This window comes from Dicentrarchus labrax, unplaced genomic scaffold (assembly GCF_905237075.1).
Source record: "Dicentrarchus labrax unplaced genomic scaffold, dlabrax2021, whole genome shotgun sequence".
Classification (NCBI taxonomy): Eukaryota; Metazoa; Chordata; class Actinopteri; family Moronidae; genus Dicentrarchus; species Dicentrarchus labrax.
The window spans coordinates 2,817,885-2,845,790 of NW_026136714.1; the positions used below are offsets into that span (position 1 = coordinate 2,817,885).

Here is a 27,906-nt window from a genome sequence, read left to right on the forward strand (position 1 = left end):
TACTCAAACTATAGCACAGAGTTTATTGGGACTTGAAGGACACAGTGGGTTTGGCTTTCACATGCACTCAGCACTCAGCTGTACATCACATTAAGAATGAGAATTCCCTCATTGACTCTCTCCTCTCCTTCCTCAACTTCTTCCTTCCCTTCCCTTCCAACAAACTGTGCGAGTCTGTGTGTATTTGTGTGTTGACGCGTTCCCCAGAGAAACAAACAGAGCATGACAGTCAGAGAATACACAAAGTGCTGATGTCTGTGTGGGCATTGTCTAGGAGAACATGCTAACAAGGAGGCACTTCAGTCTGATTCAGATTTTTTTTTCTTTTCATATCAAGTACGTAGAGAAAAGAAGAAAAAAAAAAACAGGCTTGTGTGAGATTGGTAAGGACGATTAAAATTACTGCATGGACCAGCTTTCACTACCTCAAATAGGCAAATACCACATTCTTAAAAACAAGCAGAAGAGATTGAGCTCCCCCTCCCTTTTAATTGTCTGTGCTGCTGCGAGAAGGCCACTTCTTTGTGTGGTGTTTGCAGGATCCTCTGGCATCTTCCTGTCCTCCTCCGCTCTGACATGAATGAACTGGAGCGATTAAATAAAAATTCAGATACGGCACAACTTTTCACGTAGCTGTTGATACCCTGTGTCTTCGATCACAGTCGGACACAAAACAGGAGGAAGACCCTTAAGATTTGTGAGGCATTTTGAAGAGCATAAGTGTAAAGGGGTAAAATATAAAAACCTGTACATGTGACAACAAACGGATATGCAGCAAGATTGTTTTTCTAAATGGAAAAAGGCATAAGGAGAACAAGAACACTTTAGTTTTGGACGTAGAAAACAAGCGGAGCGTGACAGTATCAATACAATAATGTGCCTTAATGATCAGAGGTAAAAACATTTTCATTTGGTGAAGAAACAGCATGACATTATTTGAAATTGTGCAACTTGTAAGTCAGGCTGAGTGCATGTGTTCCTCTCCACTCCATCGGGGGACTGTGCAGAAAATTGAGCAAAAAAAAAAAAATTCTAAAGGAGAGATTTCTGTTTCTGTACAGCATATTAATTTGTTTTTCAAAACTCCACATAATGTCAAATATAAAGTGACACTGTAAACCGAGGGAGACGTCTCTGTGTTGTACGGTATGCTATGGAATGAGGTATGCAGAAGCGAAAGGGATACAGCTGTCCATACTTACACTTGTCCATGCAATGAAAACACAACACGATTCTCACGATTCAGTCTGTGTATGTCTATCCTTGTATGTATGTATGTACTGTATGTGTACTTTAAGCAATATGATATGTATGCAGGCTCATATTTAGAGAAAGTGTATAAAACGGATCACGCACTCTGATCCTCCTGTGGTTCTAAACGACGGCTGAAAACCTTCAATAAAATCAACATGACAACGGTATCACAAAACTAAACTGTAATCTTTGGCCTGAGTGTACGCAAGGCAATGTACATAATGTGTTGAGGTTGTTGAGGTGATGTGTTCTGAATGTCTAGGAGTGATCTGAGGTATGGGAGGTGGAAATACAGAGAAAGAATAAGTTATTGTTGAGTTGTACAGGTGTGGTGACAGATGGATAGGTGGAGAGAAACGGGTACAAGATACAGGCCAGAAAGTAAAGGACTGAAAAATGAGTGAAAAAGAAATTCCTTTTCTGGAAAAATTCACCAAGACCCCATCTTCTATTCCCTGTGGTGGTCTTTACTATACAGTGGATCCCCTGAATATTAGCTTGTTTTCTATCCTTCTCGGTTTTCATCAGTGTCAGTGGCTCTGTTCTACAGTCCAACAATCCTGAGGGTAAGTAAGGTTTGTCCGAATATTTCCAAACGTCTCTGACCATCCCACTACAAATGCCCGGGGTCTCAGGGCCTGGTCAACCCCCCCCCCCCCCCCCTTATGGGCTGACCATTTAGGCTTTTAGACAGGCTGCCTCCGGCTGATGCCCAGGCCCCGGCAGTGGACCAATCAGCAGCGGGGAAGCCCCTCGGAGCTCCTTCCCTTTGTGTGTGTGTGGCTCCCACACTGCCACTATGCCACTAGGGGGCAGAGTTGGACATGGAGTCGACAGAGTTTACACTGGAAGACTGCACACGGCTGTGGGAGATAGAGACCTCTGGGTGCTGCAGCAGAGAAACAGAGGAGTCGATTTGTTAGTTTTGTATTTAGTCAGTGTTTGTGTGTGTGTGTGTGTGTGTGTGTGTGTGTGTTTTCCCTTACATGTCTCCTGAAGATCCTGTCCAGCAGGCTGCGTCTGGGCGGCTCTGGTGGCTGATTCCAGTCCAGATCTGGGGGTCTTGTCCCTTGAGGCCCAAACACATTCAAATCTCTGAAACACTCTGTTTCAATCATCTGAATGAGAGGAGAGGAGAGGAGAGGAGAGGAGAGGAGATAAGAAGAGAGGATGATATAATAGGGGAGGAAAGGAAAGGATATGAGGAGAGGAAATGAGAAGAGAGGAGAGCAGAAGAGGAAAGGAAAGGAAAAGAAAGGGAAAGAAAGATGTGAGAGAAGAGAAATTTGGGGAACTTTGTTAAGTGAGTTCTTCCAGGAGTTATACAAACGGCACCGAGCACTTAAAAATGTCATATTTAGTGCACACACTTACCTCATTCTGCCATGGGATGGAAACACTGCCTGTAGCAAATTTGGAGTAGAAGTCATTGTCAGTTTGGTCCAAATTTACTCCCTTGACTGTGGAGAACTGCTCTATGTCCAACACGTCCTTACAGTACACTGCCCGGGGCTGGGAGAGGGCAACGACCGCGAGAAAAGACAGGGGTTGAGAGGAAAAACAGGAGACAAGTTTATCGTAACAGATAATTTATCATCATGGAATTTCACTCGCTGTTCTCAAGAAGACATTTTTCATACAGCGGCCATTTTGGACTATTTTCGGTTAGCGAGAGGATTAAAACAAAAAGGTCTTTACGAAGAGTTTCAGAACATGTTTTGGCAGAGTGGATTGATTTATGTACTGTAGTGTAAATTACTCACATCAGGCACAAAGGGAGGCTCCACTATTCCAGCCTCCAGCCTCTTGAAGTTGATGTTTTTGAAGAACGAGTGGGCCTTGACGCCCGCTGCTCTGTCCGCCAGGCACCCCAGCCTCTGCTTAGGGTCTTTGGTCAGCAGCTGGTTGGGCAGCAGCAAAGATGACTCAGCACATTATTCATCAGTTCATCCATCTCTCCACACAAAACATGTTTTCCCATCAATGCTCACCATTCTACAGATGGCCTTGGTGTCCTCTGTAAACTTGTCGTTGTACTCCTCCTCTTCCTCCTGCACCCTCCTCTCCACCTCCTCCCGCTTCACTCGCTCTTTGCGGGCGCGGAAGGGCGATCGACCGGCGGTCATCTCGTAAACGAGGCAGCCCAGCCCCCACCAGTCGGGACTCATGCCGTATTTTTCATTGTTTATCACCTCCGGAGCTAGAGAGAAAAGGAAACGGGTTGTTACGGTTAAAAATTGGATAATTAATCAGGTAAATTTACTCCTGGGATCGTTGATTACTGTGTTACTCACCCATGTAGCCCACAGTCCCCACCCTGCCTCTGATGGGTTCACCTTCAGGCACTTTGATGGCCAGCCCCAGGTCAGAAATACGGATGTGACCTGCAGCGCAAGAGTGGTCAGCATGAGCATGATACTTTTAATATTTTAATAATATATTAATATTAATAATATAATATATTATTCAAAGTTCAGTGGATTGTGTAGTTTTAAAAAGTGTGTATCAGCAGCAAAACAAGAATGCTATGCGATGCAATAATCAGAAATTGAAGCTGATGAAGTTTCAGAACTCACCATTGTCATCTAATAGGATATTCTCTGGTTTCAAATCCCTACAAATAACACAGCATGTTAAAAAAAAATGTTCAACAAAAAAGAAAAGTATACATTCACACTTGATAATTTATAGAATATGAAAACTTGATTTGAGAAAGTCTTTAAACTCAATGAAACAATCTGAGCAGTGGCAGTTTCAGGCTGTTTGAAGGGCAGGAGCGAAAAAGTTGTGATGCATTTTTGGTGAAACAGCGTAGTCAGGGTTAAGATTAGCAGCCTGGAGGGAACTTTATTGTGTTTTCTCCACCGGCAGTCACATTTTCTCCACTGGTAGGGTACTGCTTTTGCAGCAATCGCCCCTGTGTGTCCACCAGTGAGTCTGAGAAGGTAACTGAGCTGAACTACGTCTCATTGCACTATAAGGGGGGTTACCTGTAGACGATGGATTCTCTGTGCAAATGTTCGAGTCCACAGGAGATCTGAGCAGCGTAAAACTGGACCCTGTCTTTCTCGAAGCCCGGCGTGCCCATGTTGTAGATGTGAAACTTCAGGTCTCCACCGTTCATGATGGTCAGCACCAGACACAGAGCGTCTTTGGTCTCGTATGCATACGCTAAGCTCACCTAGAAGGAAAGTGAGGAACATGTTAAATGGTATTAGGCCTTCACACGTACATGGGCGCAAACACTCTTCTTTTAGGTGTACTCACAACAAATCTACTGTTGACTTTCTCTAAAATCTGCTTCTCGTTAAGAGCCATGGACTCTCCTTTCCTCTTCTTTATTCTCTTCTTCTCCAGCTTCTTGCAAGCGTACATCTTCCCTGTAGCTCTGACCTGGCAGGCACACACCTGAAAAGAAAACACACATTAGTGTCAATCAAATCCCAATTAACTTTAAGAACCACACATCCATCACTGTCATCATAAACTTACCTCTCCGAATCCCCCCTTCCCCAGCACTCGGTACTGTCTGAACGTGTCTTTCGTGATTGGTTGCCTGACAGAACACAGACACAGCAAAATCCATTAATAGACGCTCATATAGTATTGATTAGGAGGGAGATATTATCTGCGGAACTCAATACCATCCTGAGTCTGTTTCCTGTAAAGAGGGTGGGGCCTCCTGTACGCAATTTCACTTTCCAGACACGGATACAATCAAGGCTGCTCTGAAAGCCTGCTGTTTACTTCTAACTGCCTTTGATATGCACTCTGCATAAAATATTTTCCTGTCTGGAGTCATCATGCTCCTCCTCAGTGTCTCCGAAGTGAAGTGTGATTCTAGTCCAGTCAAGTTCTTTCACCTGCCAGTTGTTTGTTTCTTTAAAGTTGTATAATGTTGTAGGAAATTACATCTGAAAGAGTTATTACACGTGTTTAAATCCGAGGCGGAATTTAACAAAGTACACTTGGTGGCACTTGTACTTTAGTATTTTCCTTTGATGCTACTTTATATTTCTAGGAAGAAATATCGTACTTTTTACTCCACTGCAATGCTTTGACAGCTATATTAGCAACTATTTACTTTGCTGATTGGGATTTTATACACAAAATGTGATCATCTTACGAGATATGATGCCATATTAGAAGAGCTCGACTGATTTTAGAGGGGGAAAATTCACAGATTATCGATATGGAGGACGATATATAACAAATTTTTGGTGTGAAAATAGACCAACATGACTCTAAATGTACTAAAAAGGCTGCTTTCTTAAACAAATAACTTTATTCAAGAATATTTAAGTTAAATATTCTTTGACATGTTAAATAATTTAACAAATAGACTACACTGTCAACCAATTCTAGAAATGAACACTTAGAAAATAAAGAATAACATAAATAAAATAAATAGCATAACATATCATAACATATATGCTGACACGGATACTATTGGCTGGGTGATATATGAGTTGTGCTCTAATTACTATAAACTATCCAACAATGTATCAAGTAGTTAATTAGCTCCACCATTCCCAACAGTCAAATTCTACTTTCACATTAATGCATTACTAACAATAATAATAATATATTAACATATACTTATTCTGATGATAATATTTCTGTACTTTTATCTAAGCAACAGTTTGCAGGACCTTTCCTTGTAACACTGTAGTATCTTTAGCAGTAGTAGTATTTTACACAGTTGTACTGCTACAACAGTAAAGTATCTGAACACTTCTTCCATCACTGGTTAAAATGTTACTGACCTTTAAAGCTGTTGCGTTATCTGTTCTTTTCCAATCCATAAAATGTTGAAATAAAGAACTGACTTTTGCTATTTCACCTTAAAAGTCACCTCACCAATAAAGAAATATATATAAGCAGAACTCCCAGAGGCAGAAGTGATAATTGTTATTGTTTAGCATTGTTAAAGGCAATTACACTGAGTGGCCACTTTTTTAGGTACAGCTGTACAATCTAATGAAATCCAATATAATCTCTTGTTTTACACTGTCATAGAGGTATTGTACTGAGATGTGTTGTCTAATATTCTGCCCCCTTCATTATGTCAAAATATTATTTAGTTATTAGTATTTATATTGTATTTTCCAGACAGACTAAAAGCACATACATGTGGTTTTAATGAGGACCCTTAAAGGTCCAGTGGGTAACATTAAGCAGGATCTACTGGCGGAAATGGAATATAATATTCCTAGGTCTGTTTTCATTAGTTTATAATCACCTTAATATAAGAACTGTTGTGTTTTCGTTACCTTAGAATAAGCTGTTTTTTGAAGTCTGAAATGTTTCTACAGTAGTCCAGAACGGACAAACCAAACACTCTCTAGAGTTTCACGGCCACCGTAGTTTCTCCTACACACTTCACAGCCCGTTCTCACTTCCAGGTCGTCAAACACAGACCTGAGCAGTATTCAGTTAGCTGCAATCTGCAACTTCACCACTAGATGACACTAAATCCTAAACATTGGTCCTTAAAATATACATATATAAACAACCTCAATAATAAACGTATAATTGAATTTGCACATTCCCGACAATGTGAACAAAAACTGCTATCTACAAACTTTGTAAAAGGTAGAATATAACTATAAAAGGTAGAATATATAACAGAACTGTTGCATTATTCACACAGGTGTGAATAATAAAGTGGCCACTGTATTAGATTTTATTAGTGCTAGACTGAAGTAGGCTTTATTAGGCTGAAAATGTCACACTAGAGGTCACGCTCAAGTATTAAAGCAGAAGAACATGATTTCAGTAATAAATCCATATATGTCAGCTTGTTAATTGACATGACATGACTCAACAGCTTTCATTAACTTATTTGCATACCTCTCCAGCATCTTCCACTGCAGGAATCGGTCAAAGTACATGCTGTTCTGGAAGTCAGTGAACGGAGCTCCTCTTAGGTAGTCATGGACGGCCCTGATCCGACACACACACACACACACACACACACACACACAAACACACACACAAACACACAGCAGGCTCAGCACAAAACAACTGAGAATATGATGCAAGCTGAAATTCACTTAGCAATATCTGTGCTGTTTGTTTCCCTACATAACATGAGGTATAAACACAATAGAGAGAGCAAATACAGGTGAGAGTCCAGCAGACAGGTGAGAGGGAATAAAGACAGAGTGGACACTCACTTGCGGCAGTTGCTGAAGATCTCCTTACATGGACTGAGCTCGAGGTTCTCTCTGCACTGGTCTGCAAAAACCTCTGCTATGTCTACAGGCTGAGGTGACTACATCAACACATGTAAACACACACGGTGACATATGCGCACACACACACACACAAATACATTACTTTTTATTACACGCACTACATCAGAGTAAGGAGAAACACGCATTACTTCTCAGAGAATAGCACAGTGACAGTACATTTTTAATTTCTGTACATTTAACGAGTACATTGGGTTACTAAATGCTTGTAATCACCCTTTGTGGGTGTTAGGGAGGTTTTCAGCTGTAACTCAACATTATTGTCCGTCCACAAGTTTTAAACATCAGTTACAGTAAAATGTATAAGAGGAAGAAACGTACTTGTTTGGAGAGAAACGTCTTGATGATCCTGTCTCCGTGACTTTTTCTTTTTTCATCAGGCGTCACCTCATAGTCTTCCTAAACAACAAAATAACACATTATATCACATTTATGGCTGCATGATATGGTAAAAGACATCATATTGCAAGTATTTTGATAGATACTGTGATTGCCATTAGTGGGATTTATCATTTATGTCTCACAATTTTTTAATTTTGCTGAAAAATCTATTAAAATCCTACTGATGTGACATTTATAACAACAACTTTAGGGTTTCATGGTGGTGAATTATTTCCCTGGCTGGTGTTTATCCTCCTCCACCGTAACACTTTATCTTTTTAGGTCTTTAATTCATCCTCAGGACTCCTCCAATGCACCGTGTGACCTCTAAACTTAAACCAAACTGAATATATTAACAATTTACAAACATTTCTAACTGTAGAATTGATGACTTATTAAAAAGACTTGGAAGTGGTACCTACAGTATATAAACAGAAGCACCAAGACCAGAAATATGCTTTTGAAGTGGTAGAAGAGAATTAATTAGAAGAAAAAGACATAATTTCTTACATAAAACATAAAATAATTAAGAACTTTGTCTGTGAACTAATCACAAATTATAACCTTGACAATCTGTACAGAAACATCCTCTGACCGTAGACCCGAGCTCGATTTGGATCAAGGAAGTAAAACCAAATGGAAAAAAATGCTAAACACAACTCAAGTGTTTAAAAACCAGAAGAAGTCTGCTGAGATGAAGGACATGTTACTTAAATGTGTATCCTCTTAAATGATCCTGAGGATGATTTAGGATCCGTTTTTTGACCAGAGGGACTCAAACAGGATCCTGACCGCCCCCCCCCTTCCTCTCCTCTCTCTCCATCTCTGCTTTCCAAAAAAACTAAACTTCTCTCAAAGTCTCTCTCTGCCCAGGGGGAAAAGAAACCCCTCTTCATTCGCGGTTTAATTTGTATGATGGAGTAGCTGCTGTTCGGTGGTGACGAGGCCACAGCACACCTCTCGCCCTCTGCGCCTCTGTGTGTCTCCGTCACTCTCACATAAACATATGCTGCTCTTGGCTCCGTGTTTGCACATACGAAGCCGTTGACACAAACAGGTTTGGCCGCCACACGCTCGACATATTGGACATCTCGACATGAAAAAGCGCTCTGACGCGTTTCAGTCGCCAGCACTTTTAACCCTGTCAAAAAAAGGAGGGAAGCAACATGGCGCTGGCTGCTGCACGCTGGTCCCTACTCTTTCTATCAGTGGCTTTTTTCCAACATGGTCTTGTGTTGCCTGGCAACCTCACAGTAAACACGGCGGGATTCCTTGAGGTCCTGGAGTGTCACAGTGTGTCACACCAGCGTCACCAGATTTCCACTACAAAACACACACACACACACACACACACACACACACACGTATATATATACAGTACATACACACATAAGCCCGGAGCTTAAGGAAAAACAGGCTTTAAAAAGCAACAACGTCACTGGCACTTCAGAACAAAGCCAAAAGAAGTCCGGCAATAAATACATAACTGTGTATATAAATGTGAATATATAGGAGGACTCCGAGAGAGAGAGAGAGAGAGAGAGAGAGAGAGAGAGAGAGAGAGAGAGAGAGAGAGAGAGAGGGAGAGTGCGAATTGTGATTGCTGCCAAGTGTTGATTAACTGAGGCTTTGTTATCAGAGGCTCCAGAGAAATCACACACACACGCACACAGAGTAAATGAGCTGTCTGAATCCCACCCTTTGCCGGTGGGGGGTCAGCCAAAGGGGAAAAGAAGACGCCCCTTTAGCCTTTTGGAAGCAGAGGGGATCCAACACCCACACCCACATAAAACTAAACGCACAAACACCTTCTCATGATGTAAGAGGAACCACTGGAACCCCCGAGCACATTCCTTCCCTCTGCTGCTCACACACACACACACACACACTCCCTCTTCCTCCAAAACGGTCAGGTTCATGCGTATACACTCCTCAGAATCACACACACACTAATTTTCCCTTGATCTGATCACCGTTTCTGTGGTAGTTTTGTTCTTTCGGGAAGGTTTCGGTGACACAAGTGTTTCTAGTTACACATGACTCACATGTTACTTAATCACTTTAAAAACACAAGCACCTGCACGTCTGTGTAATTTATGATTTATTTTATTGTATTTTTTTAATGCAACAGAAGTCTTCTTGTAAACTTGCTTGTCTATTCACTTCTTGGAATTTGCCTTTCTCTGTGGTGGGAGGGTGAGGGTTGGGGACGGAGTCAATGCTCATTATTCCTACTTTCCATTCTTCTCATTTTACTTATGTCATATCTGAGCTTTTTTATTCTATTTTTTATGTTGTATATGAAAGATACAATAAATATATTCTCCAAAAACACAAGCACCTGCCTGGTAGGCCTGGTTTATTGTCAGTAAAGTGTCACTGGGTGAGCGTAGCCACAGAGTCAATCACATGAGCTGCAGAATTAGCGCCAACATGTGCTTGGGATGAGTGCGTGTAAGTGGTTTCCCCCTCGCTGAGCGTGGCGGTCACTTTTAGGGCTTGGTGGTTGAAGGGGGCAAGAGAAAGGGAGGGACGGGGATGTTGGGATTGGAAGGGGTGGTGTGGGAAACAATGCTGTCCTTTCTGTCCCGTCACATGTCCGCAAAAGATATTCTGGGCATAGATAAAGACTTAAATGTGTCATGTGGGAGGTATTCCGTCTAGACGCAGAGAGAGATAGAGGGAGAGAGCGATTGGAGATGGAGGGGGGACAACAAGCCGGGGGGGGGCTGACTGGTTGAATAATCACTACTCAGTTTAATTGTCTCCTCTGGCTGCGTGACCCAGCATCGGCTACGGGCTACGATGTAATGAAAGTGAGTGCATTGAAAAAGTGGATGAGTGTTTGTTTTCTAGACCTGCGTTCAACCATGAAAGAGTGCTGCTCCTCTGTTACTCTTAACACACCTGGGAACCTGAGCGTTAGCTAAGCCCCTCACCTGTTGTTGTTACTGTATGGCTGTTGCTATGTTATTGTTGCTACACCTGTCAGACTTGACATTATAGAACGGGACATATGCGGTTTACAATAATGGGAACAGACTTACTGCTCAAACTTCACAGTGAAAACAGGTTTTCGAAGTAAATAAAAGCAGGTTTCTCATTTCTTGCTGACAACATAGATTTTCTCAGCTGTAGCTGGCTGGCATACACTAATGCAAATACTGAGAGTTGGTTGAAATCTCTGTCTCAAATTTAATGTTTAAAATGAGTCCTGTAAATGTATTATATAATATGCATGTGGTCACTTTATTCTTTATAATGCAATAACTGAGGCTAAAGCTAAATGTCCCACACTAGGAGTCAACAACATCAGCTTTAGATTTAGTAAAGAGAATTTGAGGATGAGGATTATTGATGAATTTTTACAAATAATAAAAGCCCAAAATGTAATCTTGAAAAAAAAAGAAGAAACCTGGGTGAAGTCACAGATATAATAGACCTAATTTTTAATTATACAGTCTATAGTTAGAGCAGATAAACACACTGTATTCCTTACATTTTGCTCTTGTGTTTTTGGTTTTGGAAAGGTTAAAAGAGTACACCACTCTCCTTGAGATATCTCTCTTATTAGAACCCCATAAACACAATTTAGCAACTGGGGAAATACAAACCTTAATAGGCCACCCATTACTAGTTCCAGTTACTAAGCGTAAGAGAACTCTCAATTAGAGGTTAAATTCTTTGTTTACTGACGCTTTTATGGTAATTATTTAAAGGAGAAAAAGAGAGTTGATTGTTCATTTTCCTGGGGATATTCCGGGATTCTTAATGGCAAACTTCTGGTTAACACACGCCCACTTAGTGTGGTGTGTGTGTGTGTGTGTGTGTGTGTGTGTGTGTGTGTTTGTGTCTGTGTGTGTACCATTGCGTCCAGTAGTTGGATGCATCGTTGCAGTTTAAGTCTGGTCTCACAGTAAAGACGGAAGAGAAGCCATCCGATAGGCTGTTTCTCACAGATGCTGACATAGTCCCTCTCTGCAGAAATAAAACACACAAACACACACACACACACACACTTTAAAACACAGCTTTTTGAAAACAGACAAACAGGTCGAGCACACAAACACGTACCAATGCTGTTTCCCAGCTCAGTGCACTGGCTTATATGGGGGAACCGAAGGATCTCCTTCCATTTTTTGCTCCTCCCCTTCCGCTTTCCTCCTCCACCTGTGGCGACAGAGAAAAACAAGGGGAGAAAATGTTTTAATGAAAGAACTTCACAAAGCTGTCAAAGTTTATTTTCATCAGTGAGGAGCAAATGAAGGCCTAATGGCTAAAAGCAGTGGGAGAGAAGGGTGGGGGGGGTTGTGTGTGGGCTCTCCTCTGAATGAAATCATAGTCTCAGTGTGTATATATAATTCATAGATTACGTCTCACTTCCTCCGTAAATCTCTCCTCTCTCTACTGACTTTCTTCCTCACTCAGTAGCTTTTTCTGAAAGTGGAACAGTGTGTGTGTGTGTGTGTGTGTGTGTGTGTCTGTCTGTCCACACAGACAGAAAGCCTATTCTGACCGGCTCAGTTCCCATCAGAACCCGGGACTTTGCCAGACTGGATTCCACTGCTCTGAATAATCGCACATCAGCTTCCTGCAGCAACGTCACACCATCATGAACAGAAATCACTTACGCTTCTTAGATCTTTAGAGGAAACATACTGTGCAGTCAACCATTAATCCAATTTTCTTCCCTTAACCTTGCCTTTCACATTTGACCGCCTCCACATTTCCCATATAAACCATGTTAAATTCTCCTCTGCCTTTTTCCTCTCTGTCCAGCGGATGGGATTAAACATCGCTGTGAGAACATATTTCACTGTTTTCCATCCATTCCAGCTCGCTCTGCCCTACGTCATGTTCGGCTGTTTTATTTATTTTTTTCTTAATATGCGACGACTGCTCTAATGAACTGACAGGGATTTCCTTTAACCACTCGCTGCAGTGGAAATTGGCAAGCGGTTCGCCCCGACGTGAGAGGCAACATTGAGAGCAGGAGAAGCAATGACAAGCAGACATCTTTAAGTAATAACCCAGGAATGCGAGAGGCACTACGTCATGCTGGAGCCTCTGAGTGAAAGCTTCAGCAGTGTTCCCATCAATCCTCCAGCATTACTGCCTCATCCTTCCTGCCTCTGCTGTTTGAAATGCATCAGTCAGTCTTAATCTCAATACACTGATTTGCCTTTGTAATATTATGTGACACACACACTCGCACTTAAATTCTTGAATATGTTTTTCTTCTTGTTCCAACAGTTGGATGTTTGAGCTTCACCGTGCAGAATGATGTATGTGCAGAGTTTGACACTAGAAGGATGTTTTTACGTTCATCTGCTGAAAGTTTCTCTGTGCTCACTGTTCAATAATCAACCGTTCAGAAGTCCATCCTGGTCCAGTATGCGACTTATACAATAAATTTGAAGCCACCAGTGCACAGACACTGAGAATGGACTTTACAGTGGAGTAGGAGAAATCTTGTGTCCAGCAGGAAAATGAACAAAATTTGCATATTCATGAAGACACCTTTTTAAGGATTTTAAATGATACCTTTTTTAATATCAGACACACATTATTGTCCAAAGCAGACAGTTCCTGTATGTCTTAATACATGTCTGGAGGGGATATTTAAAAAGGTCCAGTGTGTAGGATTTAGTGGGATCTAGCCGTGTTAAAGACTGAAATCTGCACGTTTTGGTGTTATATTAGACACCATACAGGCCTTGTGCTAACTGCAGTTTAGGTAAGAGCAGAAAATCCACCAAAAAAAGTTTTTAAGGCTTGTAGGAGCCACTATTGGAGCAGGTTTTTAGATAAAGGACCCTGCGTCACCACAGCTGACACACAGAATGATAGCCGTATCACAGACAAACACGATCCATGAATGTATTAATAACTCAAGTCAAAATATCTCTTAGGGGACTAAGAGAATCATTAACTCCCAGCACCTGCTCCTCATCAACATTACTGTAGACCAAACAAGCTATAAACAGGCACACTTCCTGATTTAAGCACCAGTTGTTCTCTGAAAACAGTTAATATGTAAAGTTATGCTCCACAACAAAACGTCAGCACACTCTGCAGTGTTGCTGTGTGGTCCAATATTTTAATCTCTTTTAATAAAAACATGACGTCTGCCAAAAAGCACAACAGTACAGTGAGCAGAGAGAAGGTCATTCCCCACGGGGGCCGCCGTGCTAAAAACGAATGCTACTGTAAGGCGTTTGTGGATAAAAGTGCCCACCAAATGGCATAGATTTCCTGTGAAGGGTCAACACCATGTCAAATAATTGTACCAAACATCTGTGCTCCACCCAGGCATTCAACTTTAACACAATGCTGAGACAAATGCATATAATGTAGTTCCTCCTTTTCCTTTCTGTGTCCTGTTTTTCTCCAAACCTATTTATTCTTCATTTTCTCTCCCTCCACATCTCCCCCCTTCCTGCTTTTTGTAACTCGTCTCTCTTGCCATCACCTTCCGCTCCTTCTCTGTTTCCTGTAATCCAGCGTCTTCTTTCCCTTCAGTCTCTGTTGAGGATTTTCTGTCATTATCCTCTGTACATCATTGCTGTCAGCCAATGACTGGCCTCATTTGCTGCTTTCAGGCACATCAACCCCTTTTGTTTACAGCTTCATATGACATTGCTATAGGTCAGTTGTTTCCTTCCTTTTCAGCTTTTTGACTGAAACAAAGTGATGTCTCTGGCCTCTACAGATTGAAAAACTAAACATTAGGATTATTAGGATACCAACCAAGTGTATGTATTAGGGATAAGGAAGAACAACATTATCTGTATCTGTTCAACTAAATTATCTGTATTCGTATCTGTTCTCGGAACAGACGGGGCTTAAACTAGATGTGGGGCGGGGCTTAAATCAGAAGTAGGCAGGACTAAGCAGAAGTTTAAGCCTGTAATTAAATGCATTGATCAGACGTTGCTATATTTATTAGAAAACTAGTTAAAGAGCAGCCACAGAGTTTCAGAGCAATGGTTTTGTGATGCAGAAATTCCACCCGGCACGGCTTTGTTTGGCTCCGCCATTCGCATTTCTTCAACTCCCACAGAGCGGAGCGTCTTCAGAGTCTCTTGCCTTCCCGATGTTGTTGACTTGTGTATTTTATCCTTTTATTAGTGCTTCTGCTTCTGGTGGAATCACAAGCATTGTTAAGAACGGGCACAAACATCTCAGACGGCCATAAGAGAACTATTAACCATAAGTTAGGTTATTTAAGTTGCTATAGTTATAGAGTACAGATATTGACACATTTTAGTCTGGTGAAACTCATAAAAAGTACATTATCTGTACCGGATACTTGTTTCAGCCAAGTACTTGCTCAGCCCTAGTATTTCTCATGGCAAATAAATGTCCTCCTTCGCTGTGTGTGAACACAGTTAGGGTGTGGGAAAATTAGTGGAGATAAAAACATTCAAACTGCTTGGCAATCTCGCACCAGTACCCCTGTCAACATATTTAATCCGTCCAGCTGACTTCCAGTAAGCATTATGAGTAACAGCAGAGGCCTGTTGGGTGCAGACATCTGAACATCCATATGCGAACACACCCAACCGCTCCCATAAACATGCAAATATTATGCATAAATTATTCATCCCCGTACAAGAGACTCAACCATCTGGATGTAACAAGTATTTTCCTATCTTTTTGCAATCTCTGATGTCTGCGGTCTTAAACAGATACAACTCCCAATCAGTTCAAATGAGGTCAAATTCAGTGTTGCATTGTTGGTGGCCGTGAGCTGTTGTATATCTGCTCGCTGGAGGGGAAATATTCTGGCTGGGGTGTAACAAACTAGGTCCGGGTGGGAAGTTTATGAAAGGATTGTAAATATCAACATAAAAGGAAGCAGAGAGATTTTTTTTAAATCATGGTATGAAGCTGCAGGAGAAAAAAACTCTTACACGTTTTGTTTTATGTCCAGATCAGTAACTCTGGGTTCCTGTTTAACAAAACTGGGCTATTAAAAGTATGAATATGCTCGTAAATGTCGTCCACAAACCTTCTTGTCCTCACCCCCCCTTTTTATTTCTTTCTCTATTAGAGTTCTCACTCTCTCGTGGTCTGTCACTTACACATGAGTAGAAATATGCGCTGCGCCGTGGGTACGCTGCACACAGGAACTTGTCAGCCTAATTTGTTCCATGAGGGCAGTGTGGTCGCCGCCCTTTATTTGTGTTTCTGCTTAGCAGATCTGACATCATCAAGGCATGTCAAGTGAAGCAAAAATAAGGTCAGAGAGAGAACGACATCCGTCTGGCCCAGCACCAGGGGGTTACCCAAACATCTGTGTGTATGTGTGTGTGTGTGTGTGTGTGCGTGTGTGTGTGTGTGTGTGTGCGTGCAGTGTTTCTACTGTGACCTCTCTCTAGTAATGTCCTCATGCTCAATTTAACCGACTCGGGCAGTTCTGCGGGCCTCATCTGTCCACACATTCAGAAACGTCCCTGCTTAGCTGTGAGGTTATATTCAAAAAGTGTTGACACACAAAAGAATCCAAGCCATTAACCAGGTTGTAGCTCGCTCACATGCTTGGTTTTTGAGGTTTCAAACACCTCCACTTACACTGTCACTCCAGACATGCAGTCAGATCTGATGCGGACAACCAGCCGAAACCACATCCTGAATCTCACGCTGTGCATCTGGCGTGCATGTATTAGTAGCATCTGCAACGGAGTGTGATGTGAGCGCACTGGCAGAGCGGCGCACCGTGAATATGTGCTACTGTCTACACCTACACCCTGCAGAAAGTGAGGTTTTTTTGGTAGATTTCTGTGTCTCTTCACACTCATCTCCTCCCTGCACCGAACCTAAAATTTCATTCTTGTTCACAAACAACTGATTATCGCTTTCTGATCATCCAACTCGTTCTCACATCACCTCCTTTGTCTGATCTGTTAAATGTCGGCCTCGCGGGTTGAGTCATAGCATGGTGGTCAGCGAGGTACCAACACAGTGAAGCCAACCAACACCAGACGGTGATACAAACGCCTTTGTTCTCTCAAAGTCTCCCTCTTCCTTCTCTCCCACAATGTCCAACTGTTCCATACATGGAATTTATTTGCATTAGAGACGCAGGTAAGGGCCGCTGTTCTTGTGTATGCAAAACATGAGCAATAAATACACAACAAGCAAAGTTACCAAGCAAAGTCGACGTCGAAGTTTGCACTGGCGCTCTCTATAAAACATCCTCTTCCTGCTCCTGTGCAAAGTGGTTTTTCGGCAAACAGTTTTGCTTTATCACAAGAAAGATCTACAGTACTAGATATCCATCTCTTGCAAAACAAAGACAAAGACAAGTGACACCTGTCCAGAGTGCGCTTTCTGTGGACTGTGCAGCAAATGTCATGCAAATGTTTGCATGTTACTTTGCATAGTAAGAGCAGTAGATGTAGTAGATGGAAGATAGTTAACTAAACCACCAATATATATTATATTTGAGTTGAGTTTGAGATAATAGCACTGCAATAAATCAGCTTTTGTTAACACTTTTCAGTGATTCAACTAGACACGATAATTATGTAATTGTACAACAGGGATCCTGAACTGGCAAGCTGTGGGCCACAACCGGCTTCACATCAAGCCCGCTGAATGGCCACTGATTTAAGTATTTAAATATTTATATATTTACAATGTTATGAACTAGATAACTGTGGCAAAAAAAAATATGAATTTACTGCTAATGCAAACCCAACATTTCCTGCTGCTGCAGCTTCAAATTAATCGGTGAAACCATAGACAGTCTCTGTGACGTAACACACCTGGCTGTCCTGGCTGAGACGGGCCGAATGAAGCCTGGTTACTGAAAACAGTCGCCTGTGACTGTCCCTGCTTGTCACTCAAAGAAGTCTTGTCTTTGATCAGACTTAACTTTAAGCTTCAATATAATTTAAATGGATGACTTTTATAAAAAAAATCACCCCTCTACAGTTGTCATGAACTGGAAATTAACAACAGAGACCAAAACAGTTTTTTTGTGACAGACTGTAGACATGTTTATTTCAGCTATAAAGTTAGGAATTTTAATATGGAGCCTTATGGAGATTGACTCACTTCTGCAGCCAGCCAGCCTGCAGTGGCCATTTGAGTTGGACTTGGAAACACGGGTTGACTTTTAATATGAAGTAGCAGTCACAAGAAAATGCAAAGTATTTGTCTTCGCCACTATCGTCCATCAAAAATAGATGAAGACGCCTGTTGTACAACAGGTACAGTGTGTAATTACCACCTGGTATTGACTTATCGGATACAACCTCTATCATTTTTGTGAACTTGTTGTGTTCGTTCACATAATGTCACCGACATTTTAGCCAAGATGACGTCAGAATACACAGCAGGGTTTTCCCCACCGTTAACTGCCTGTTAAGGAATGAATGACTCTATAGCCTACCCCTGTGCCAAATGTTTATACTTAACAGACCCAGAGAGTCCAAGATATTTATTCTTTTGGTTGTGTAGGTTTTTTTTTTTCAATTCCAATGTCTGAACAGTGCATATAGCTCTTGGAAGAGGTGTGCATTGTATTATTTCTGGGACAATATAACGTCCATGAAAGTAGTTATCCTGACAGGCATAGGTAGGTGTCATTTAGTCGTGGCATTATCCTCCACATTTATCTCTACATGTGAACACCTTGTTATTGAAAGGAGGACATTTTAGGGTTAGCCCTGAGGTTTGGTGTAACTGTAGCAAGTGTGTGTTTGTGTGTGTGGTCTATGTGCCACAGGAAGCCGAGGGAAACGCTGCCCAGACCTGAGCAGAAAGGGAGGACTATAGCAGGAAGAAGCTCTTTGTTGCCCTGTTCCACCATGATGTCATGTCGGTCCCTCTGTCCAGCCGCCTTATTACCATCCTGAACGAGCCTCTCTGTCCACGTATCCCTCATTATCGCAATAATAACGGGATAATCCGGCTGCAACATCTGCTAACGTGCTCAAAGCAAACATCTGTGACGTACACTATTCTTTTGGCTGCTGCGGGGGTCACATGTTAAAGCACTTAATGAGGGGTCATAAACTCTAAATCAGTCATAGACAATAAAAGAGAGATGTTATCTGCAGTATGGATGCTAGCATACAGCTGTGTCCCAACACACTGAGTATGTTGCATTGACAAAAACACCTGAATCTAACTTAACAAAAAAACAATGCTCTCAAACAATGTAGCTGTATTTAGCATGAAAGCGACATGTTTATGTGTTTAAGATTGATTTAGATATAAAACCAGTGTGTAACAATGTTGCTCACAGCTACATTTACACAAAGCATTAAGAAGAAAAAAATACACAAGTGTGGCTGTTTTCCTGTCTTTATGTCCTTGTAAACATTACTGCTATAAATAGCAACCGGCCCAAGGGCAGGAGCTATGTGTTGATTCAAACTGAGGTGGTCAAACCGGTCCATGACCTCAGAGCTGGTGAGCCGTGACAGTTGTCGCTAGAGTAACTGTGTCTTTTGTGTGTGTGTGTGTGTGTGTGTGTGTGTGTGTGTGTGTGTTTATGAGTGAACCATGTGCAGGAAGATACTCAGTGTGAAAACTTGCAAGGGCAGATATCTCACAAAAGCAGCAGAAGGCCCGGGTACATTTCCTGTCTGGGAAGAGTCATGTGCCACAAGTTTCCTGTTCTATAAATATATAAAATATGGAATGTGAGGGGGGGGGAAACATTCAATAGACTGAAATTATATAACCCACCAGGCTGTCCGATCAAAGCGGCGTACACACACACACATACACAGCGCAGGGCTCGGGGCAGGGCAATACATGCTGTTTGCTCATCCATAAAGATCCAGAAGGACAGAGCATAGTCCACATGAAGCTAGCCATAATAGGGGCGCTCCTACGCGCTGACACGGTGTTAGTGTGTTTGTTCACATCCATAAATGTTTTCATAAGGCGAACATGATGGCAATGTAATCCTAAATCTCTGCGAGGGCTGATTTTATGTCTTCTCGAAACTCTGCAGTTACATCACAAGTGAGCAAACACAAAGGAGAGTGCTTCCAATGAAAACAAGCGATCAAACTTATCAGACTGATGGAACACACAGTGCACTGTACGCGGATAGATATTATTGAACACGGGTATGTGTGTGTGTGTGTGTGTGTGTGTGTGTGTGTGTGTGTGTGTGTGTGTGTGTGTGCACGCGTACATACACATACCCAACCAGCAAAAAAAAAACCCATCTCGCAAATAGGGTTAAAGTGATTACACAGCCCCTCTCGAGCTGTCTCTACTCTCTCTAGCTGGTCTCCATTTCCCTTTTGTCCTCAAACACACACAAACACTCTCTTTATGAAGAAGTTTGTCCCAAGTCTTGCTCTTATGTTGACATTCCATGTTCTTTTGTCCCTGTTATGGCAACATCCCTTGAAAAAAATGAAGGAGGAAAAAAAAAAGGTCCTGGAGAGTGTGTTTGTGGCCTTAACTGAGCTGTACTGCTGAGAGAAAGCTGCTGTTTCAGCTTTTACCCCATTTATATGTTTTTCTGGGGCATTTTGGACTCACATCACGTGTCCTTTTTCCCCCTATTGTTGAAAACTCACAGCAAGCCTCAAGGAACAGTAGGTGCCGTTTGAGATTTATTCGTTTTTACAGTTTTTAGATGGCGTAAACTCCTCTATTTTTCTCCCACAATGCACTTTAAAGAATCCCCGAAGCCATAGTTTCCTATAAATAACGTACGGTGGCGAATGTGGGACTATTTCTTCCAACAAAAAACATGGTGAAAAGGTTCTTTAGGTTCAACTTGAGTGGCATTTGATTAACTTTTTATAAAGCCTTTCATAATGTCTGACTATGCTGTGTGCATGTACATGAGTTTGCATTTACATGTTGACAAAGTACAGTCTGGCATTTAGCTCCTCATACAGCAGGAGACATTAGGGAGGAAGCTTCAAAAGATACAGTATTGATTATTCCCCCGACTAATGCACATTAAATATTCATTTGACGTTTTATTAAAGAGACATGGCAGCAATGCCTAGCACAGGAAGCTCGGGCTGTATAGTGCACGGAGACACAATAAAATGCTGCGTAAGTGATCACCAGTGTATGTCTGACGTGGAGGAAAAGAAGATATCATCAGTTGGGCTGCTCAGTGAATTCCTGGAGTACTTCAGTGACGAGCTGTTAAAATTCACATTTTTCTGCATCCACTTTCCCTCAGCGTACCTCGTCTACTTCTACTTTAGATAATTATCTCCTATATTTCCCAGAATTCCACTCGACAACCCCCGGAGAGCAGGCGTGAACTTGTTGCATCCAGCTGAGTTATGTATACTGTATGTGTGGGTAGAGGCTGCAATAACAATAGAGATAGTAAGAGCCAGAGAGCTGAATTTTTCCACTCAAGAAAAAATGAGTCACACTCCTACTCAAAACACAGCGAGCCTTGTGGCGCGTTGTCGATGGAGAAACGGGTATCTCTGCTTCTTCTTTGGTTTATTTCTCCATGTATAACTGCTGGTGGAAGATGGAGAGCCAAGAAACAAAGCCCTTTACAATTTAATTCTGAAGGACTTAAACCTGACTTTCACTGTTGATGCAGAAAAGTTTCTTTCCATCGCAACTGAAACTGTGCTGAAAATATTCAAGCTGAAAGAAAATTGCAAGAATAAGAAACAAACCATTTTTCGAAATAATAGATTATATGAAACATTTCCCAGTGCTGATTTTTTTCCCACTGGCATTGTTAAATTTGGTGGAATATTTCTGTAGAAGCATCTGAATAAAATGTACAATCTATCACTCTTTCACTCTTGGATTTTCTATCAAAAAACTGTGCTTGTAATATATTAATATATAATAAATATCAGTCCCAAATTAGTCTTAACATAACAAAGAGCTTAAAGCCATACTAGCAGTTTTGTGTACTTGCAAACATTTCCTAGTTTTCATTAATTGATGAACAGAAAAATGAACAACAACAACTTTTACTGACTGAAAATGCTGACTGACATCTGCATGTTGTGTTCAGCATCTTCATTTAGCTTATTAGCGTGCTCACATCTCCTAGTTTGCATCATTGGTTTGCATTAAAGACTACTTTAAATGAAAGCAGACTCTGTGAGGCTGTACTCATGAGGCATGACAGCTTTGAATAAACTAACGTCAGCATGCCAACATGCTCACAATAACATAGCAAGCCTCTTGTAGTTTATCAGACATAACACTCATCATCTTAGTTTAGCATGAAAATAATGTCAGTGTTTTTACACGACTGTGGTAAATGGAAATCCACTGTAAAGCTAGAACGCTGTTAAGTAACATTTTATAAGTTACCATTTACAGCCAAACTGACCCTATGAGCCTGTTTGGGAGGAAGAAGAGATGTTTTTTTGTTGTCTCGTACCACAGGAGGGACTGGTTGGAGTACTCTGTGAAAGCAGATGGCTTTGTGTCATTTGGATGCATTTTAAACACCTGTCCTTGTATTTATTTACACCTTCTACTGGTGTTTTTAGTCAGGTAATAAGGAAAGCAGTTAAGAAAGCACAATTTTTGAGGTATAAATTGCCTCCTGGGAAACATACCACCAAATGGTTGCTTTCACTATCGACTACATTGCCACTTGCAATTGTGATTTGGTGCCACTCTCTAGCTCCGACACTGTAAAGCAGTTATTTTTACAGATATTTTGCAAAGTATTGGTCAAAATAAAATGTGATGATGATGGTGCAAGGTGAAACTTCAACGGTTCACCAAAATAATTACAGTTCATCCTGTGGGAAACAAATGTCTGAACCAAACAGTCGTCGAGACATTTAAGTCAAAACCACAAATATCAACCTGCTCGTGGCGCTACTGGAAGTCAGCAGGCTTCATCCTATGGCTCATGAATGTCCAGTAGTTGAAATATCTGAACCAAAGTGGTGGATGCCACTAGCCTGGATAAAAATGTGTTTTTTGGGGTCACTGGCTTTAATATTAACAGTATTACCAGTAACGCTGACTGCCAGTAAACGCAGTATCTTGGGGGTCTAATGTTGCAGGTTGAGTGCTCCTGAAGCATCCATGTCAGGGGGAAAGTGAAAACACGAAAAATGTAATAATCAAAGCGAGTCACCTCTGAGAGAGGCGATCAATATGAGATGTGCGTGGATCAGGAACAGGTTTTTGCAACCGGCTTTCTTTACAGGTTCTGTTTTCCTTTCCCTTCTTTCCCGTCAGAAGATCCCAGCGAGCAAACATCAGGCTTGTCTCCCTCTCGTGTGTTTTTACTCTCCCCTCCATTAAGGCTCTCTATCCAATAAAAGTCGACAGCATAATGTCATGGCCCCGTCCTTTCAGAGGGGTCCTGAGGGAGGAGCACTCCAGGCAAGTGTTTTTGTTTGTGTGGAAGTGGGAGAGAAAGTTTGTGTGTGTGTGTGTGTGTGTGTGTGAGTGAGTGTACTGTATATTATTCATGCTGACATAACCATTAGCGGCAACAAAGACCTGTGTGTGTGCGTTCGACCGCTGTGATTGCACATTCAAACAGGTTAACCAGCCCATTTCACTAGAATTCTGTTAGTCCCGACGACAGCTCCCCCAGCTTGCTGAGACTTGCTGTGGCATCACATGATGAAGCAACACCATCACCCCCGCCGGCCCCCCTCGCAACCCCCCACCCATCTGCAGCAGGCGCTCGAAGACACTGTGCACTGTCAAAGCTGACACAAATCGCTTGTACAGACAAATACCTTATACCTGTTATCTCATGTTATCTTGTATCACTACATAGCTGACAGTTGGCTTGTGGTTCAGCAGAGCCAAAACATGTAAACATTTGTTTGAAACACAACTAAATCTAATCTGGGGCTTGTCGCAAACTGAAATCTGGGACTCGGACAGTCCTGTTGCACGTTGGAGGATCCCAAATGACTGGATGCCACCATACTTAGGTGCTAATCTATCTAAAGCTATTCTCTATGGATTCTCCCATTTGTAATTTAGCACACAAATGAGTCCAACATTCATTAAAAGCCACATGATTCTGACTGAGGCTGCACGATGAGGTAAAAACAGACTGCGATATGATTCACGGGTAGTGTGGGAATGGTTAAAAAGTTAATTTTCATGGAAAGAAACTTAAAATTATGATGATCTTCTGTGATTTGCATATTGCAGTTGGCCATATTGCGATCTTTATAATATTTCGATTCAATGCGCAGCCATAATTCTCTACAGAAGCCAGACAATTACATAGTACTTCCAGATGCCAACCTCGATCACTACTGCGCAGACTCTGGCTCCGAGTGGTGAAAGATAGCAGCCATAGTCGGGAAATGTTGGCTTCATTTTTGAAATCTTACACACTGGTCCTTTAATTCATTAAAAACACAAATAAATCAATCATTAAAGAGGATCACAGACTTTCAAAATCAAAGGTCTTACTTGTGAAAATGATGAGGGAGGGGGAAAAAAACAACTGTAGAGAACAGCTGCCATGTTCTCATCATCATATCTCACCTTAGTTTCTGGAAATAAACTAATCCTTTCCTCCTCAGGTCAATTTATATCCATCTTTATATCATTTTGTATGAAGCACTTCCTTGTACTGAATTTTACACCAAATGTGACAAAGTGAATCTTTACTTGCGCAACTGCAACCTGCAAAAAAAAAAAAGAAAACACACAACAGGCCGTGTCGGAAAACCAGCAGGCGTTGGGAGTGGAATTCAGCCTAGTAGCCCAAAACTAAATACCCCCGGCTCTGTTGCCGCAATTCAAGAACGGCATCTGGATGCAGCAATGCAGTTTTTTCCCCCTCTTACTCTCATTCACCTCGACAGCCGATGACGTTCGCTCGCCTGGCTTGGAATCTGCGACTGCTGCCAGCAAGAGTTGTGAATGGGGAGGCAGGCAGATGCACACACACACACACACACACACACACACTTAATAAGCTCAGGGTCTACTGCACTGCTCTCGTCAGAACGGCTGGGTTCAGGTTACATTTAAACAAAGGAATTCACCCCCACACCCCTCATCTGCTAACACGCACATAAATCTACAGTATACCCGGGTATTAAACCTGCTCCCTCAGTCTACTTCTATAGTCAGTTAACATTTAAAAAAAACTAATCCAAACAGATCTCACTGAAACCAACAGCCATGTCAGGCTTGAATAACTTTGTGGAACTTTTTTTTTTATGTGCTCTGACCCCCCCCACCAACAAATATCCTCAGCTGACAAAAAGACCACACAGACAGGCAGAGAGCTTTTAACATCAGCATTTCCCTGCTGCTCTGACATGGCTACCAGGGCTGTAGCTGTCAGATGATCCTCAGATGATCGCGCCGGTGGAGATTCTGGGTGTTTCATTTCACCGCATACCCATCATCCATAAAGTATCTTCCGCAGAGACCGGAGAGCAGCTCCACAGGAAGATGGAGCTCGGATGGCAGTAGCCCACTCAGTTTGTTATGTAACGATCAATTTGATTAAATAGCTTATGGGCTGCATCTGACTGATAGTGTATAAAAACCATTTGGCTTTATGTAAGATAGTGGTCACTTCAGGATCTGATCAGAGCTGCGTTTTTGTTTTTCTTTCTAAAGAAATCAAAAATGTTGTTTTCCACTCTGTGATTAACATGAAATTGATTGTTTCTGATCAGAAGGGTTTTTTATTTTTTAATCTATCTAATCTCCCCATATGTGAGTTCTCGTAATCATTGACTAGTCTTCAAAAGATCTAGGCAGTAAAACCCCGGACCAGTACTTTCAGATCAGTCACCGCTGACACAGAAGAGCCAAAGAGCGATGCAAGGTTGGCACGGGGGCCCGTTTTGCCACTTCTGGCCTGGAGATATCAAAAACTTTTCTTTTTCTTTGTCTTTTTTTGTTTAATTTCTACTCTTTGCTGCTCTGTTTTACCGATCGGGGTGAGGATGTGAGGATGCTGGCATAAACCACAGCAGAGAAGTGAGAAAGTAGTTTAAACTGGGCCTTCCTGTTGTGGGAGCGAGGATGCACGCCTCTCCTTTCGGCTCAAGACGCATAAACAAACAGGAATAAACACACGTTATTCGCTCCATTCACATCCTCTCACTGTAGCTGGTACGTGACTTTAAATGAGCCTCTCTCAACAACCTGTGACATGCATGCAGCGTGTGCTGCACGGTAAAACATCTGCACTCACGCCGTTGATCAAGAAAAGGTCGTGCCTCAGCTATTGAAGTCAAAGAACCCATCTCATCCCTCCTTGATGTGAAATGGTAGGGCCCCTCTTTTTTTTTAACTCCCCCACACACAGGGGCCTGGACGAGCACCAATGGAGCAGCTGGGACAAGCAAGATCTGTCACGGGTCATTAACTCGCGCTTATTAATTCATGAAGCTTAATTCACCCGGCCCCAGTCGCGCTCCGCTCCCATAAAACAAGCGGCCCAGATTGACCCGCAGGGTGAATGCATCCTTCGTGAGGGGCTTTTGACAGCATGTCAGCTTCCTGTCTCACTTTATTATTCTATTAATTCCCATGAAACTCTCTCTGCCCTTTTTCTATTTTTTTTCCCCCTTACTGTCATCATTGTGAGATAAATGGATGGAGCCTCCTCCCTGCGTCACCCTCCCCTCCTCAACTCCTGTGAGACTGTTATTACCAAATGAAACCACGTGCAACCAAAACTTTGGCACAACACAGACTGATTTTATTTCAACAGTGTGCAGTTGGTGAAAAGATAACATCTGGATGTGGACACGCATAGGCTTCCGAGGAAGTGTGATGATGATGATGATGCTGGGTAGTTTTATTTAACCCACTGGTTCCCAGAACAGATTCAGGAACCTCCAGAGGACTTTCAGAAGGAAACAATCATGGCGTCAGACTGCGTGATGTTTCACCTGCAGGCCTTTTTCCTCCTCCTTGCCCTCACCACGACCCTGTACTCTTCAATTAATGCCACTGTACATCTTTATACATTTCACACCACACAGTCACACACACTGCCTCTGGCCCTCCCAGACACTGGAGCGTTTATACCCTGTGTGTGTGTGTGTGTGTGTGTGTGTGTGTGCAGCCCCCCCTGCCCCAATACATAGATCTCAACACCAGGCACGTCATCACATCACCGTTCAAAATGCCAGCCAGCCTACACTCATTTATCCGCTCTGTGAGAAGAGTTATTCCCCGCTTCAATGTGCGCCTCAGCATGTATAATGTTGCGAAAGAGCGCATTCATGTGCACAGACAGCGAAAGCGGATGTGGGAGGCAGACCCCCCCCCCACACACACACACACACACACACACACACACACACCACCCCCTTTTACATACGTGGGAAAAACGCATATGATCTGTCAAAATCAGAGAGGATAAAAAGGATCCAGGAGTTTGATTTTTAAATCCCCAGATGCATTAATTTAAATAAGATGCATTCAAACTGGGTGTAATATTCTACATATATTAATTCTGTTGCATCCGGAGGGTTTACCTGCTGTACTGAGCCCTACAGTCTGCAGGCTCACCTAGAGCCGTCATCAGGATCATTATATTCCCACCTTTTCTGCATATTGAGCCGCAAAATGTGACAGCCAGGCCCACTTAACCCCCTATATATATATATATATATTATCTCTATATGTGTGTGTCCACTTACCCTCTCTCGCTTTCAGCAGTACAGTGTTGGCTACTATGTTCTCCAGCTCCATTAAAAAAAAAGAAAATCCTAAAAAAAAAATTTAAAAAAGAAAAAGGGGGGGGTTTCCGTCTGCAGGAGAAAAAAAAACACAACGTCCCTTCAGCTCGTATGGTTCACTTGTCTTCACTCCTCATATCAGAGTCGTCGGGGGATAAAACGGGATGTCATAGGTTTCGCTTGCAGTGTAAGCTGAGGCATGGTTCTTGTTGTGGGCTGGAAGCGCTGCATGTCTACTCCACTGCCCCCAAACCCGGTCCATGCGTAACTCTCTCTCTCTCTCTCTCTCTCTCTCTCCGGTGCAGAAGATATATAGTTCACGTTGGATGCACCGATGGTCCGCGAACCGGCAGGGGGTGGTGGTGGTGGGGGGGTGG

The 27,906-nt window shown here is 42.2% G+C and overlaps 1 protein-coding gene across 1 annotated transcript; it reads right to left on the reverse strand.

The window, feature by feature from the left end:
• On the reverse strand, positions 1-27,901 carry grk5l (G protein-coupled receptor kinase 5 like). Its single transcript, XM_051421357.1, has 16 exons — positions 27,491-27,901; positions 11,967-12,062; positions 11,758-11,870; positions 7,833-7,910; positions 7,434-7,531; positions 7,108-7,200; positions 4,747-4,810; positions 4,522-4,662; positions 4,245-4,435; positions 3,831-3,868; positions 3,549-3,638; positions 3,246-3,454; positions 3,018-3,155; positions 2,629-2,766; positions 2,241-2,372; positions 1-2,143 (listed from the first exon to the last, which is right to left on the reverse strand). Exons 1-16 carry the CDS (start codon positions 27,540-27,542, stop codon positions 2,060-2,062), a joined length of 1,755 nt encoding a protein of 584 aa, XP_051277317.1. The 5' UTR covers positions 27,543-27,901; the 3' UTR covers positions 1-2,059.
• Between the last annotated feature and the right edge of the window lie 5 nt (positions 27,902-27,906).

Excerpts from the sequence above, each read along its gene's own strand:
- grk5l (XM_051421357.1), bottom strand. The coding sequence starts at position 27,542 with ATGGAGCTGGAGAACATAGTAGCCAACACTGTACTGCTGAAAGCGAGA. Across the intron at positions 4,811-7,107 it reads CAGTGGAAGATGCTGGAGAG|GCAACCAATCACGAAAGACA; the intron begins GTATGCAAATAA and ends GTGTTCTGTCAG. Across the intron at positions 2,767-3,017 it reads AGCCTCCCTTTGTGCCTGAT|CCCCGGGCAGTGTACTGTAA; the intron begins GTGAGTAATTTA and ends GCCCTCTCCCAG.